The sequence below is a fragment of the Aspergillus pseudodeflectus genome (assembly GCF_044049435.1).
Source record: "Aspergillus pseudodeflectus strain CBS 756.74 chromosome Unknown BJX68scaffold_2, whole genome shotgun sequence".
NCBI classification, from domain to species: Eukaryota; Fungi; Ascomycota; class Eurotiomycetes; order Eurotiales; family Aspergillaceae; genus Aspergillus; species Aspergillus pseudodeflectus.
In genome coordinates, this window is record NW_027263778.1 from 1,414,758 (window position 1) to 1,430,374 (window position 15,617).

Sequence of the window (15,617 nt, forward strand, 5' to 3'; positions counted from 1 at the left end):
AGCTAAATTGCGACCCAGTCAGTAGATTCAATTGAGTTCAATCTCGAGGGGAAGGCGATCAAAGAGCCGCGGGCATCAAAGGAGTTACAGGGTCAGGGTGGACGAGGGCGCTAAGCCCAATTGGTCGGTGGTGCTACTGGGGACTTCTGGGAATGAATGTTGGAGCTTCAACCTCTTGAATCCCAAACCCATCCTCATCACGTTTCGGCTTCGTAGACTGACTTGAATTGACACTTGTTCTAATACCTCCTAATAGAGCTCACCCGAGCCTGCAATTTTCACATCCACCCCTCCACCAAACAGTTTGAAGATTCTGTTAGGGACAATGATTCACTTACTATATGCAGTAATACCCTTGTCCACGAACGCGCAAATCCGGCTACTCGAAAGCCAGAATGATCGGGCTTTTCGCGTCCCAGCGGGATTGTTGGGTTGAAACAGGGATTTCACATCACGTACGAATCAGGATTCAGGTGCACTGCGGCTTCAGACTCAGCCACCTTCCTAGGTGCTATCTCCCATTTCTGGGGGAGCTGAGGCTAATTCTTTTTTCTCTAACCCCGCATCGCCAGCAGCTCTCATCTTTTATCGACAGATATTTCTGATGCGACTTCATTAGAAACGAAGACTATTGAGTCTTGATTCAAGAGTTGCTGGCGATCCCACCTATTTTCCTGTACGCCATGCCACCGTGGAAGGTGAAAGTTAAACTCCCAAGGCTCTTCTCTCCACGAAATAAATCCCCCCAAAAGTCAGGTCAGAGCGATGATTCGACAAAGCCAAAACTCCATTCTACCGCATCACAACAATCGCTCAGGAATTCTTCGCAATGTGCTCAGCGTGCTAATGACCTTTGGGAAATAGCGCATCAGACGCTGGAGAATGACGAGGAGATTAGTAAGATTCTAGTGGCAGCTACTGAAATCCTTGAAGTCGATTTCCAGTTCAGTATCCAATCAGCCGGGTCAACCGCCAGAGATCAGCTATGCAGCTTCCTGGACCGTCAGGCTCGTGATTTGGAGGAGAAAAGATGGGTCGTTAAACTCGGGGATCACAGTGTTGGAGTCAAGGAAAAGCTTATCATGATTTGCCGAAATGTTCTCTGTGTCAAGGATATAGTCAACACAATCGCCATTGCAAGCCCACCGGCTGCGATAGTCTGTGCTGGAATCACGGTCAGCCTTCTAGTGAGTCAGTTTGGTGAATAGCATGATGTCCTCCACTTTCTAATGGGATCTAGCTTGTTTCACAAGCCGCCGATCAACATGAAAGCCTCGTTCAGGGTCTTGAACTCACGTCTGCCTTGATCCCACGCCTTCGTCTTGTGGAAGACCTCCACTTACAGCCCAATGTAGGACTCGCCTCTCAGTTCGTGGACAAATCGAAGGAACAGCTGGTCCTACTCTACTGTAAGATAATCGAGTTCCAGGCTCGGGCACTATGCCATCTACGCAAACACTCAGTCTCTCGACTCTTCAGAAATATGTTCAAGCAGGACGCGTGGAATGATCTAATCAAGGAGATTCAACAACTCGACGATTCCACAGAGAAGTTCACTCTGCGAATTGAAAACGCGGGTGTGAGGAGGAAGCTTGAGGAGATTCATAGCACCTTATCAAACGATCAGCTCTGGCGAAACACTTCAGCTCGAGACGAGAAGATGAAGCAATTCTATAAGCTGCTCTACACCTGCCCGTATAAGGATCGCAAAGACAGAAATAGTCCTCGTGTGCCCGGCACCTGTGAATGGTTTACGAGTCATACATTATTCCAAGCCTGGGAGCAGAGCGATCACTCCGCGCTCTTGTGGGTATCAGCCGATCCGGGTTGCGGAAAGTCAGTCTTAACAAGGTACTTGATTGATGAATTCTTGGCCCTCAAGCCCAAAAGGACAGTGTGTTATTTCTTTTTCAAGGACGATTTCTCTGATCAAAAGAGCGGCGCCAATGCTCTGTCGGCAGTTTTACGTCAATTTTTCATGGCACGGCCACATCTCTTATCTGATACAGTATTGGGTAAGTTGGATAGTGATGGGAAGAATCTCGTTGAATCACTCAGCGATCTGTGGAATATCTTACTTGATGTCACAACCAAGCAAGAAGCGGGTGAGGTTATCTGCATTCTCGATGCACTTGACGAGTGTCAGGACGCCGACCGCAAGCAGCTTATCCAAGCCTTGGGGCGCTTTTACTTAGAACGCCCCGATAAGCACAACTTGAAATTCTTGGTAACAAGCCGACCATACGAACACATACGGCGTGGGTTTCAAAAACTGGAAAATCAACTCTCGACGATTCACCTAAGTGGAGAAGAGGAGGTTGAGATCCAGAAGATCTCGCATGAAATTGACCTCGTCATCGAGAAGCGTGTTGAGGACATTGGCAAAGAGAACGACCTGCGGCCGGATGAGGGTGTCTTTCTGAAAGATCAACTCACATCTGTTCCAAATCGTACGTACCTTTGGGTCAGCCTCACCCTGGAGGTCATCGAGAACATGCCAGGGTTTACAAAAGGGAATATTCGATACGCCATCCGAAATCTACCTCAGAATGTTGATGAGGCTTACGAGAAAATACTCAACCGAAGCCCTGACAAGCCCCATGCCAAGAGACTGCTACACATTGTCACTGCTGCAGAGCGGCCCCTATCCTTGAGAGAGCTCTCTGTAGCAATGACTGTTGACGCCGGGCTCCAGTCCCTGATAGAGCTCAAGGAAGAGCTCGAGGCCGATGAGGAGCTCCATGACAGGAGATTTCGAAGAACTATGAGAGAACTCTGTGGACTTTTCCTCGTTACTGTAGATGAAAGGATCTATCTCCTTCATCAGACGGTCAAGGAATTCCTAGTAAAAGATGGCCCCTCAAACTTGGCACCGCCCGATGACTCTGTCCAATCTGTTACTGCATGGAAACATTGTCTTCAGCCGGAAGAATCCCACAGAATTCTTGTGGAGGCCTGCATGTTGTACCTAACCTACGACGGTATGACGGATAGTCTGCCTTGTTTTTTGAACTACGCAGCATGCCATTGGCCATCCCACTTCCGGAAAGCCTTCAAGCACGATGCATGCGAGGCACATAAGGTACACGAGGCAGCAAAACTTGGATACTCCCTTTGCCAGCCAGAGTCGAAGATCTACCAGATCTGGTCTCCAATATTCAGGCCCTCAATTCCGACTCACTGCAATACTGTGACCATAGCCACTTATTTGGGGCTTGCAGCGGTGGTGAAGCTTCACCTCCAAAGCACCTTGGCAGATGTCGATTCCAAAGATCCTGAATATGGTCGAACGCCTCTATGCTGGGCCGCGCATGGTGGGCACGCAGAGGTTGTGCAACTGCTCTTGGAGACTGGAAAGGTGGACGTGAACACTAAGGATCTCAAAAATAAGGAAACACCTCTATCCTGTGCCTCATGGCAAGGACACGAAGTAGTTGTGAAACTGCTTCTGGCAACTCAAAAAGTGGATGTGGAGTCTAGGGATAGTCACGGGCAAACACCTCTAACATATGCCTCAAGGTATGGATACGAGGCAATCGTCAGGCTGCTTTTGGAGACTCAAAACGTGGGGGTGAACTCCAAGGATACCAAGCATGGTCAAACACCTCTGATATGGGCTACCGAATATGGGCGTGAGGCAGTTGTGAAGCTGCTCCTGGATCGAGAGGCCGATGTAAATCTCAAAGACTCTGTGTTTGGGCAAGCACCTTTACTATGGGCCGCAGAGAAAGACCGTAAGGAGGTCGTGGAAGTTCTCTTGGAAACTCAAGGCGTCGAGATAGACTCACGGAACGATTGCGGGGAAACAGCTTTGCACTTGGCTGCAGAAAAGGGACACGAAGCAGTGGTGGAGTTGCTTCTGAACTCTGAAAAGCTGGATGTACAGGCATATAACCGCTTTGGGAAGACAGCACTACACATGGCTGCAAGAAAGGGGTGTGAGGCAGTTGTGAAGGTCTTCCTAAGCTCCAAAAAAGTGGACTTGAACGCACGAACCGAGTTTGGGGAAACGGCTCGAGATCTGGCCATGATGGGCGGACATAAGGCGGTTGTGGAGTTGCTAGGGTAGAGTCTGTCTAGATCTGCTCCGCTCATTGGATCTGGAAGTCATCCTTTCGGGCCATTCTTGGGCAGCCTGTATGCGGCTCGCAGGTCCGAATACACTGAACCAGGATTTGATGGCGGATGACCAGTCATGTCCTGGACTTAAAGTACCAGTAGTGGACGAGCTTCTCCCATTCCAGGTCACATGGCCATTTTTTGATCCTAGTCAGAACCAGACCGTGCAGCTACCTCTATATTTCATTCTCCTACGATATAACCCAGGTCACCGCCGGTGTACGCAAACCCTGTCTGGGTAAAAAGTATGGATAAAGAGTCAACTAGCTACATTGCAAAAACACCCAGTCCCTCACGCACGACCTAAATAACCAGAACCAAACTAAACCTAATGCTCAAAGAGCGCCCTCATGGAGCCAAACACCTTCACCTTGAGCTCCTTCCCAAGAACCGCAACCTGTCCCTCATTGACCGTATACGAGATCGACTTGGCCACTCGATCCTTGGCCCTCTTCTCAAACCAAAGCACGTGCCTCCAGTCAATAAACACCTCGTACCCGTCCTCCTGGTCGTGCACAAAGATAGTCGGCTTCTCGTTCTTGAAACGATTATCAAGTGAGACGCGGACTTCCTCTCCCCAGCTGTTATTCAGGAATGTGTTGAACACGATCTCCCCCTCTGCGCGCCGGAGAGAGAGCAGGAAGAGGATCTCGCCGTCCCCACCCTCTGCATCAGAAAACCAGAACTGGGTGTTGTCGATTGTGTGCGTTTCTCTGTCTGGTGTTAGATTGAGAGAGGGTGCGTCGATGATCACGACGTTGTCTGGGGCAAGGGAGCCCTTGAAGGGGAGCGAGGATCCGAGGCGCAGTGTTGCCTTGGGAATATCTGGTTTTGCCGCTGGTGGAATGGTCATGGGTTGCTTCAGGTTTGGATCCAAGGCGCCGTCTGCACCGCCGGAGATGGCGGGTTCGGGCTGGAAGTTTTCGAGCAACGGTGCCTTTGTCGGGTCGCGGAAGTTTGTTGCGTCGTTGGTGCTTCCAATGATTTCAAGCTCGAGGGGTTCAAGCGCGTATCGCGGCACTTCCTTTCCGCCTTTGAAGACACGCCAGTAGGCTCGCTTCTGAAGGAACTTGAGAACGTCGTCTTTGTTGAGACTCGGTAGTGACTTGCCGGCTTTCAGGAGGGTGATCAGCACCGGGGTTATGGAGATGTTGGCTGTCGATTTGATATTCTTGTCCTGGTTCGTTTTGCAGTTGCTGCATGCGAGCGCGCCAGAGGCTTCCTCGGGCTTTTGGCTAAAGTTGTAGACCTCTGTTATGAGGTCAGTAGTGGAGTTCTGCGTGGCTCCGTCCTGGGAGATGTAGATGCGGATCCAGAATGGTTCGCCGCCAAAGGCGTATTTGCGGTAGCGGACGCTGAATGCGTAGTCGAGGGACTTGACTGCGTCGTCGAGGTACTCTACGCCTGGAATGGTGGCAGAGGCATCGACGAGCGCTTTTCTGGAGACGCCGTAGAGATCGTTGATTGATTTCCGGAGGTCGCTAAGAAACTCAGTAGAGGTGTATGCCTTTGGCTCGTATGCCCAAGTCTGCAACTCAGGATACGTATAGCCAAAACTGTACGGCCAGCGGACGTCGTTGGGCGTGAGGACGGTGCCCTTGGTGTCTTTGTGAAAGGGACGCAGTGGGGTCTCAGGGCCAATCGGGGCCCCTTCGGGGAGGCCAATGATTTCCTGGAAAAAGTCGTTGGCCTGGCCTTCTTCAAACCACTTGTCTGGGTTGAGTCCCTGCCATAGGGCAAAGATGCGGTCGATGTTACTAGCTTCAGTCAGCCCTACCTCAACTCCAAGCAACAGGTCAAATGAAAATTACCAATGATGCAACCAAAACAACGGATCAAACGTCGCGACTGGAATCTGCGACATATGTCCATTATAGTCTCCTCCCACCCATCCATGAACATTGTTGTGGAGATACTCGATATTGACATCACTCGCGACATTCTGGTCATCCGAGAGCTGCGCCGTCGTTGCAAAAGACGAGTACTCCATGGGCACTGTGAGCAGTCGATAGACCATCTCCGCAGGCTGCCCGTAGGGAGCATCACCCACCCAGCCGGGCTTTTTCAAAGAGTCTTGCACCTTGTAATTGTTCACGACGCCATGTCGCCAGGTTGCACTCCCAGAGGCGTTGTCGCCTTCTTGGGGCCAGCGGCTTGTGCCGATGCATTCGCCGTACTGTTTTGTTTCTGTAAGCTGGGATCATAGCTAATTAGGTGAGAGAAAAGCGTACATAGAGCATATCTCCATCGTCGACCCATGGGTCTACAAAGTTGTCCATACCCGCGGTCGACATTGGCTTGTTGTTCGGCATGCGGAACTGGTAGAGCGGATTGGGAATACGCTCTTCACCCTTCCCATCGCTCGTCGGGACGACCGTCGTCGGATACTTTGACAGATCGGGGACGGAGGATGTAACCCCCCAATCCCAGAACGGAAGTCTCCAAGAGAGGGCAGCCTCCTCCCAAGCACCGCGCTCCTCCCGCGGAAACCCTGGCACAATCTCCTGCACCATAATCTCAAACAGTCTTTGTTCGTATAGAGCCAGGTACGCGCGATGCCAGATCGGGAAGAGGATGTTATTATGCGTGCAGTAACCCTTGCCCTTTGCCTCTGCGGCATCGATCGGCTCGTCCCAGGGAACATTGGGCTGTCCGTGGATCCCCGCAATCTGGAAGTACGAGTCACGGTCGGCAGGGTCGATCTTCTGGAAGCGATCGAGGGCCATAACAAAGAGCTTGACTTGTTTATCGTTGGCCGGGTCAGCACTCCATGCATCAATGTTTTGGCGGATGGGGACTTTGGTTTCGGGAGTGGGGGGAGTATTGTCTGTAGTTTTCACGGCAATGCCGCCGATGGGGTAGTATACCCATTCGGTCTGAGAAGGGGACATTTTAGAAGGGGTAGGGCGTTTCCTCGAGTTCTTGGGCTTTTGCTGGGATCGAGAGGAGGGGCGCCTGAATAGAAACATCTGTGAGCAGGAGCAGTGTCTGTGCCTGGGTTGGGATTTGGCTTATATCTGCGGGACTGGCTACTGCTTTAGCTGATCGAGGTAAAAGAACGGCAGTGCTTCGGCTGGTGGCAGCTGAAGGCATCTCTCTGTACAGTTGCCAGCACACATGGCTGGCTGATCATCACCAAGGCTGGTCTCAAAGTAAACTTCGCAGTGGATAGATTCGATCCAGAGCGGGGAGAACGACAGGGGATCCCTGACGCAAACATTCTTCGCCAGTCAAGATGGATGTACCCCTCGCGAATGGCGAGATGCATAATGTCTTCTGCCCAAATGGGTATAAGGACGACAAACATGAGGGGATCGAGGCAAACGATCCTCCAAAGGATCTGGGGAGCTGTGACGAACGGGTCAAGGCTGCGGATGCTAATGCAAGTGCCAGAGATGCGCAAGCCAACCAACGAGCATCATCCACGCGGGCCGGCTATTTTCCTTTGATTGATCAAAGGTTCAGGTACGCCACTGCAGAGCTGAAATGCGTGAACATGATCGGCACACGAAAACATGGCTCATTGATTGGCCACGGACTGTTTGATGGGCCATCGTCATGCAGTGTGACCACCTGCAGCGTTTACGAAAGGAAAGGGCCCTTCCTCAAGCTCACTGTCCCCTTACAGTCCAGTGTTACACAACTCCTTTGCGTAGATTAGCAAGTGGTAATCATGGAGGATAGAATGGTATCGGAGATTATGCCGGAAGAATATGGAACGCATCAATAAGTATCGGGTATCTGATTGACCAACAACTCCAAAATAACACCCAAGGCTCCAATCGTCATACGGTTTTCATCGCGGGAATGTAATCCCCAGCTCCCTAAGCCTCTTCCGGTCGCTTTCTTTAATCGTCACATTCTCGAAGTAATCGGGCACCGGTAACCCTTCTCTACAATGCGTCAGCAACTCGTCAAGAAGTACTTTATCAAGGATACGTACCGATAGAACTTGACCTTGATATTCCGGGCGCGATCCTTAAACTTCACCTGGTCTCGTCCCTCAATTCGCACTTCACCTTCTTGGACCGGCTGAGCCTCGTTTTGCCGTACGATCACCGCCCAGCTTGTGCCATATTCCCTCATCAGCCGCATAAGACGGTTGTCCTCCGCTTCCGTCCAGAAAACTCTTGAGCCCAGGGATTTCCTTGGTAAGGTACGAATATGGGCGGGGCGCACTCTTGCATCTGGGCGGCGTGGAGATTCAACCTCGTCTTCCTCGTCGCGGCTGGCATTGGTGTTGGTGTTGGCAACTTCATGATCGCCTTCTTCATCAGCATCTTCTTCTACAACGCGACGTCGCTTGTTTCCCTGTTGTGGCTTCTCAGCTCGCCGACGTTCGAGATCCACGTCACGTTCATCAGAATCAAAGTCATCATCGGTGGAGGTTTCTGCCTCGGAAGGTACTCGAGCACGCTTTCGAGACACACGCTCTTCAACTCGTCTAACGGCATTTTGTGAGTCGCGCTGGCTAATCGGAGAAACCCGTTCGGCAGTCTCCTGGCGGTCGATGAATCGTGCAGTTGAGCTCCGAGCTCGTCCTGGAGCAGGTTGCATATTTGTACCACCTTTGACTACATCCCATATACGTTCGGTCAACGTCTTTGGGTTGGACGTTGGTTGCGGGCGCGAGGATGGTGTGCTTCTAGCAACTGGCGGGCTGTCCGATCTCTCTATATCTCTTCCCTCATTTCCACCGTCGAGAGTCAAATCCTCGCCCAAGCTGATGTCGGATTCTTCAAGTTCTTCGTGTTCCCCCGTTTCTTGTGCTACAAATAAAGATGAATCGAAAGAGAGCGCCCGAGTTTCCGGAGCCGCAGCAGGCTGCTTCGACTGGCTTGCGGGTAAATGTGTAGAAGTTTTTCGGCGGTCGGGCTCGCGTTCCTTTTGAGACACTGGGGGAACAATGTCGGATTGTCGGCGGTTGACTGAGCCTGAAGCTTCAGATACAGAACGAAGACGCTCTAATCTCTCCTTCATACGCCCTATAGATATGGGGTCCAAGTAGGTCCTTTGACAATTAGTCACGTTCCGCCTGGAGTGAAGAAAGACTTACCCTTTCGAGGACCGTCTCCGCTCCGGTCGCGGTTCTGGTCTTTGCTCTTGTTGCGGCTCTACCTCCACCTGCAGGGTAGTTTCCCCCTCGAATATCTCTTGTTGCGGGACATGTTGAACAACTTCCTCCAATTCGCCATTTGGTTCACTTTCGGAGCCTTCCAACGTACTGGCGAAACTAGGATGCTTCGATGTGAAAAAAGCGTCGTGCACGGCTTTCGCGCTCATTCGCTTTTTGAGCTCTCCATCAATCTCCTCTACTCTTTTACGAACCCATATGGCTGTGCGCATGGCAAAACTCCGCCATGGATGCGCACCCTTCAGATTACCAACCTCAAACCCACCCTCACCAATCTCCGCAAGGAGGATCTCGTTGTAGCGATCCTGAACAGTGCCTGCGTAATTGTCTGGAAGAGTGCCCTTCGAACCACCAAAACCTGGCAGATTAAACCCCCGAAACGTTTTCCGGGACGACCCTCTGAAAAAGAACCGCCTAACGGCATGCTTGGCGTTGAATTCAGGTTCATCCTGGTGCTCTTCCAAATGTAGTATCAGGGACTGAGTTCGGATGTCGAGAGCGAGATGAAAGGTGTCCTTTTGCAGAGAACTTTCCCCGGGGTGTTTCTCCTGCCCTTCAGCGACTAACCCACTCATAAAAGGCAAAGGGAACGAGGATTCGATATGTCGAATCGCCTCTTTTCGGGAATTCAGGCCAGGACCTGCCAATAGTATCTCGTGCGCAAATCGAACACAATTGGCCAAATGCACGACAGGGTCTGGCTCCCAGTCCTGAAAAGATCCTCGTCGCCCTGCGAGAGCAGTGTTGAACGCACGACCGATAGCGTCAACCTCAAGATAGGTTTGATTGCCAAAGTACCTGAATTCTGCAGCGAATTTCGATGTCAAATAGCGTAGGTGTTTGCTTTGGGTGTTCGCCGGGTTGCTCAACACCTCGGCTTTGTTGACGATGGTTACTGGATTTGCGGTGCTGGGAGCCAGGTAATCTAGCAGGTTTCTCCCGGTGCGTTCAAGGTCTGGAAGTGCCTCCAGCATCATCTCTGGTTCAGGTTCAGACTCGGGTTCCGATTGCAAAAGGGTGGTTCCCGTAATGTTGGCCACATCATCTGCGTAGTCTGGAACGGCTGAACTGTAGCGTGAACTTGCATAGTGAGAGACCGACTTTTGCGGCGTCCCAACTGGAGATTCTTCAACCACAGGGTTAAGGGCTACTCATGAATGAGTAAGAAACTTCAATGGGTCATCAAAACTGGGAAGAGGAAATCAAGAACTGGGAGTGAGAGGAGAGTAAGGTAGAACGAATGAAGTGGGATAATCGAATTGGGTTGTATAGGCGCCAAGAAGTGCAAATCAGGTGCGGATAATGCGCTCAGAAAAAGCTTCAGCTCCAACCAGAGCTTGTCAAACTTACGTTTGTTTTGTCCCCACCTATTCGAACCATCATTTCTGCCAGATGAGCGAATCGCATTGGAACTGGAAGCTGCGCGAAGGTCTTCAACTTCGCGAGACTGACTCCTCGTCACACGCCGACGACTCGGGGAGCTCGCCACAGGCGCCGAAGCCTTGGAGTAGAGACTTTGTCGCGAATGTGATCGTGAGTGGCCCAGCATGATGTAGGCGGTAGCAGAGGCGGCAGATATGCGCCAAAATCCGGATGATTTTAGATGGAGTCGCGATGGGAAGCCGTCATGCTTGATGGAGTTGAGGAGAGTATGATGGCAAGTTCAGCCCGCGACTTCGCGCAGTCGAAAAGGGGGGCTGAATCTGTCTGGCTTGGCAAACATTGTTCTGTTTTTGCGCCCGCGACCGACGCAGCTTCCAGGATAGGGTTTGGCCACTTATGTAAGCTCTGACTCAGCTCTTAACCCCAACCCAGCGCCAAGGCCAAACCCTAACCCCCCCTAACCCAGGCACGTGATATGTCTGAGTTGATGAGCATCGCATGTCGAACTATGAATAACTATGCGGACCAGAAGTTGCCTGGATCTGTCTAAGTAGTTCTGTACACTCATTACAGTATAAACGAAGCAGTCGCCATGCGCGGCCCACCTCTGCCGCCTATGGTTACTCCTGAGGATAGCGGACGCGATAATACGGCGCGTAGCACTTGAGAGTGAAAACTTCAAAGGTCATATTCTTCTCAGTCATCAATATTAAGTAGTATGAAGAGATGTAACCGCTAAAGCCTATGAATCCCATACTGTACAGCAGCAAGTCTAAGCATTACATCGCCCCAATCTTACTAATCCCAAAACAACGCCTCTAGAAGGTAGATGGCACCGAAGACTAAGAAAGCAACAGCGCCGCCAAGTGTAACTACAGATATGTTAGCCTTTTCTTATTCAGTGAGTGAGAATTCGTCAAAGAATACATACCAACACGCATGCTCACTTTACCAGCGATAGCACTGCCTCCAATGACAGCAGCAGCCGTGCAAATGCCGTGTCCACTGATCGCACCAACAGTCACCCACCAGTAGTCCTGTCCCGCGGCCATGGCAATGGTTGCGATTTGGCTGCGATCACCCCACTCACCGAGGAAGGTCATGACAAAAGTTTGCACCCAGGCAGGACTCAGGAGAAGGGAAAACAGGTTGTTCACGCCGACAAGCATGTCATTCCAACGTTGAGTAGGGCGGGGAGATGAGCCGCGAGAAGAGGACGAGGATAGGCTCTCAGGAGGAGAAGGAAGACGGTTCGCAGAAGACCGCGACTTGCGCCCCAATCGTCCAGCTTCCAAAGAATGAGGAGTGACTGAGGAACGGCGGCGGCTCATGCGGAGTTGCTCGTGCTCCTTCTCCTCCAGCTCGGCTTCGACTTCCCTCATCTCTTCGCCCACACCCTCGTCGGGAGACATTTCCCGTCCTTCTTTCAACATCTTCGCACCGAAGATGAAAAACAGCACAGCTGCCAAGAACTTGGTAAAAGTCTTAGGAATCAACGTAGGAACAGCGTGTCCTAGGACAGCGGAAAGAACGGTCATGGCAATCAACGCAGAGAATGCAGCGGAGAAAACGAGGAGTCGTGGATGTCGCATCGCCATGAGAGCGGCCACAAGGAATGTTTTGTCGCCAATTTCAGATACAATAATCATGGTGAAGGAAAATAGGAGCGAATGGAAAGCGTCCTGAGGAAGATCATTGGCAGGTAAGGTTGAACCTTCTTTGTCGAAACCAACGGGGCTATCCTTGGAAGATGCGGGAGGTTTGGGAGGTGGAATATCGTGTGGTTTGTCAGGCAGATCTGCAGGTTTCTTGAATCAAGTCAGTTGATCAATTTAGAAAAAAATGGCCAGGACTAGTACCTCGAGAACACCAAGGTTCGAGTCGGCGCTCGAACCCTTTGTGTCCTTCGTCACGCTGTCAGCTCCAGTCGATGGAAGCTTTTGTTCTTCGCTATGCGGCAAAGGAGGCGCCTCTTTCGGGCTATCTGGGGACTTGTCCCCATATTCGAGTCCCTTGAGCTTCTCTGATACGCCGCCTTCCGTTCCGCGAGTCCCTTCCTTCGGAGCCGCCCTGTTACGGTCGTCCATCACACCATCATTCGAATAGGGAATTGGTTTTCCATCATAATCGAGGTTTGTGTCTGAGCGAGTTTGTTCATCGGACGTTGTCATGGTACCAGATTTCCGGCGATCCCGCTCAGCATTTGTCTCTACCCATGGACCAGCATGTGGTCTGCCATCTTTCCCATCGACCGGGGCGTCCAGCGTCCCTTTCGGAGAAGCTTTGGGAGCAAGATCATCGAGGTCTGGAACGATCGTGTTGGTGCTTATAGTGTCGCGTTCCACAGCGACGGAATCCTTTACGTTTTCATTGCTTGCTGAGTCCGCGAGCGCCGTTGCGATGGCAGGGAGCAAAATGAAGATAAGGGGCGACGAGGAGGGGAGCTTCATGTTATAGAATTGATAGCCTGTGATTTGTAGGTTGCGAAGATGATATTAAAAATGAACTCGACGAGAGAATGGTGGTTATTGAAGAGCAATCAAAAGTTCAATACGTGTTGTGAAATGGAACTCCGATCGTTGGTTCAGATGGATTCGAGATCGACGGCGGGTTCGACAATTAAGGCCACGATGGCATCGAAGACAGAAAGAATAAATGAGGATATTAAAACAATATAAAAGATAGTGGACTCTCGGAAGTTCCTTTCGTTAACTCGACGACCAGAAAGAAAAGAAACAGCTGAATTGATCTGGAAAAGGAGGCGGAAAAGTGGGAGGACATGACGGCGCCGACAGGCCGGAAAGTTGTAGCCTTCATTTTCTGGCCGCAAAGGGGCAATTTCAACATCACGTGTCCAAGTGCCGTTTGCGGCTCACCTGTTCTGTTGGATCCATCCATCCAGGCATCTGGAGTAGTACTTACGGAGTAGCTATGCGGGGCTTCAATCGCTCGTTATCCAATATTGCAACCGCTGGAAATATGCATTGGTTGCATTCGCTCATGTGTCTCTGAGCCTATGCACCATAGGCTAAACAACCATACCGGGCTCCTCGCGAACTATATTTATCCTTCGGGCCTCTCTTTAGACACTAGAAGACTTGATGTATATCCCGTGCCCAGGTGAAGTAAACAAGCGACCTAGTCGGATCAATCATCATCCACTTTAGTTCTCACATCAAAACGTCGGGGGACTAGGGCAAAGCATCACACTGCCTTATGGGAGTAGCTCCACGTACCATACCAGCTCTGTTATCAGCTTCCAAGTCCTCTAGTACTTGCTGATCTCATTCCTATATATCTTTGTTCCTCATCGACACGAAAGGGTTGACCATTAGGCGCAGATTGTGCGACACCGCTGCATGTTATTTTCTGGGAGGTATGGTTGTATAATATCTTGAGTTGAGAATAACGAGCTCATCTCGTCCACCAAGTGTTTTCAAACAGCATCCTGAGGGACGACCTCAAAAGCGAAAGACTACCAAAGCATAGGCTCTTCAGTTCTCCCTCCGAGGGCGGCCCTCCCCAGGCGTACTTGGAAGGAACCTTGAAGAATACAGATTTATAGGAGCATGTGCGGTACTTGGCAGTCAAATGTTCTTTCCGGCCGGTGAGATCATTTGACGGAAAATTTGCGAGGGATAGACGGAAGGTATCCCAACGAACCTGCCAAGAATGGCGCATTGGATGCGAATGGACAATGAGTTGAGGCATACGTGAGATCTCGAATCGCGTACCACCTTCGGGCGTGGCACCGAAGCTCGTGATGCTCCACACCAACGATCTCATGAACCAAATGTTTGCCTCACAAGTGAGATTTGGCACCCAAGTTCATCGGGTTAGGCTTTGGCTAAGAAGAGCTAATGCAGCCTTTCTTGAGATCCTTCAGCTCAAGCCGCAGTGCCCTGCGTGAGATGTAACCTTATCACAGTGACAAATCTAGGAGTAGAAGACGGCCTAGCTCTGAAGGCGTGCTTTGATCGTGATCAGTCTGCATAAGGCGACATTTGTGAGTAAGAGGCGACTTACTCGCATGCAGTCTGAAGGGAAAAGAACAGAGATTGGGTCTTGTTGTGTTTTGTAGCTGGGGGAACTCAATGCAAGTTCTTTGATAATTCCAACAGTCCCTCGAACAGGAAGCTGTGTGGGCGATACTCGTAAGATTTGGGAATTCCTATGTACCCTCTGCACTGTCCTTCCTGAAGCTGAAATGGCGTGGCAAATGATAAATCACTTGTAAATCCTTGCTTGTGCAGGTAGCTAGCTTCTGATAGCGTGGGGCATTTAGACGATCAGCATTTGGGATTCGAATCACATTATTACTCCATAGATGGAGCAGGGGGCAAGCAGAGAGCGCAAATGACGACAAGCAGAACTCGCGGATGCAAAGGCTGAAACCTCAAGCTCGTCCTCGAAGTATATTTGACTGGGCTTGTTGTTGAGCAACTTCTGATATCAATTGCGAATTCGAGGAGACCTCGCATGAGAGATGTTCAAGAAGGCAGAACTGAAGTTTCTTGGTGGCCAATTGGGTAAATGAGGACTGTTATGACACCAAGAGAACTGCATATGAGCAAATTATATCAAAGCATGTCTCCATCTGTCGTGCTTTTAGGCTCGTCTTGTCGAGGCGATTATTGGCGGATGGCGAAGATCGGCAGGGTGCGGAAAACGAGATCCAGGGGCCGACTTGCTCTGGTTTGGCTGCCAATTTTCTGCATCAGAATTTCTCAGAAAATGCAATAGCTCCTACGCTCGAAGAACAAAGGTTCCCACGGTTGACGGGATATATGCAAGTCGTTTTCTCTACAAACATTACCAAGGTAAGCCATTGCCGAAGCTGCGTTGGCGAAAACCCCGAGAGGCTTGATTGAAAAGCCACGCGCGTTGAAACCAATAGTCCAAGAACATTTTCTGAAGATCATCCCAAGAGCCGGGACTAATTTCACTTAAGAATTAGCTTATGACGTTACGCTGGGACTAG

At 50.7% G+C, this 15,617-nt stretch overlaps 4 protein-coding genes across 4 annotated transcripts; 1 reads left to right on the top strand and 3 right to left on the bottom strand.

Moving 5' to 3' along the window:
* The first annotated feature begins 466 nt into the window (after positions 1 to 466).
* BJX68DRAFT_88327 (uncharacterized protein) lies at positions 467 to 1,741 on the top strand. Its single transcript, XM_071049930.1, has 3 exons — positions 467 to 1,187; positions 1,241 to 1,409; positions 1,480 to 1,741. Coding segments are annotated over exons 1-3 (675 nt in total). The 5' UTR covers positions 467 to 683; the 3' UTR covers positions 1,482 to 1,741.
* A 2,638-nt stretch (positions 1,742 to 4,379) lies between these two features.
* Positions 4,380 to 7,010, bottom strand: BJX68DRAFT_275695 (uncharacterized protein; the record flags this gene model as incomplete). The annotated part of the gene is made up of 3 exons (XM_071047894.1): positions 4,380 to 5,876; positions 5,931 to 6,295; positions 6,351 to 7,010. The coding sequence occupies 3 exons, from the start codon at positions 7,008 to 7,010 to the stop codon at positions 4,448 to 4,450; spliced, it is 2,454 nt and encodes an 817-aa protein (XP_070905257.1). The 3' UTR covers positions 4,380 to 4,447.
* A 597-nt stretch (positions 7,011 to 7,607) lies between these two features.
* Positions 7,608 to 11,027, bottom strand: BJX68DRAFT_225611 (uncharacterized protein). Its single transcript, XM_071038403.1, has 4 exons — positions 10,604 to 11,027; positions 9,176 to 10,400; positions 8,063 to 9,130; positions 7,608 to 8,012 (listed from the first exon to the last, which is right to left on the bottom strand). The coding sequence occupies exons 1-4, from the start codon at positions 10,800 to 10,802 to the stop codon at positions 7,916 to 7,918; spliced, it is 2,589 nt and encodes an 862-aa protein (XP_070905258.1). The 5' UTR covers positions 10,803 to 11,027; the 3' UTR covers positions 7,608 to 7,915.
* Positions 11,028 to 11,113: 86 nt separating this feature from the next.
* On the bottom strand, positions 11,114 to 13,421 carry BJX68DRAFT_225614 (TMEM165/GDT1 family protein). The gene is made up of 3 exons (XM_071038404.1): positions 12,496 to 13,421; positions 11,568 to 12,444; positions 11,114 to 11,508 (listed from the first exon to the last, which is right to left on the bottom strand). Exons 1-3 carry the CDS (start codon positions 13,084 to 13,086, stop codon positions 11,435 to 11,437), a joined length of 1,542 nt encoding a protein of 513 aa, XP_070905259.1. The 5' UTR covers positions 13,087 to 13,421; the 3' UTR covers positions 11,114 to 11,434.
* Between the last annotated feature and the right edge of the window lie 2,196 nt (positions 13,422 to 15,617).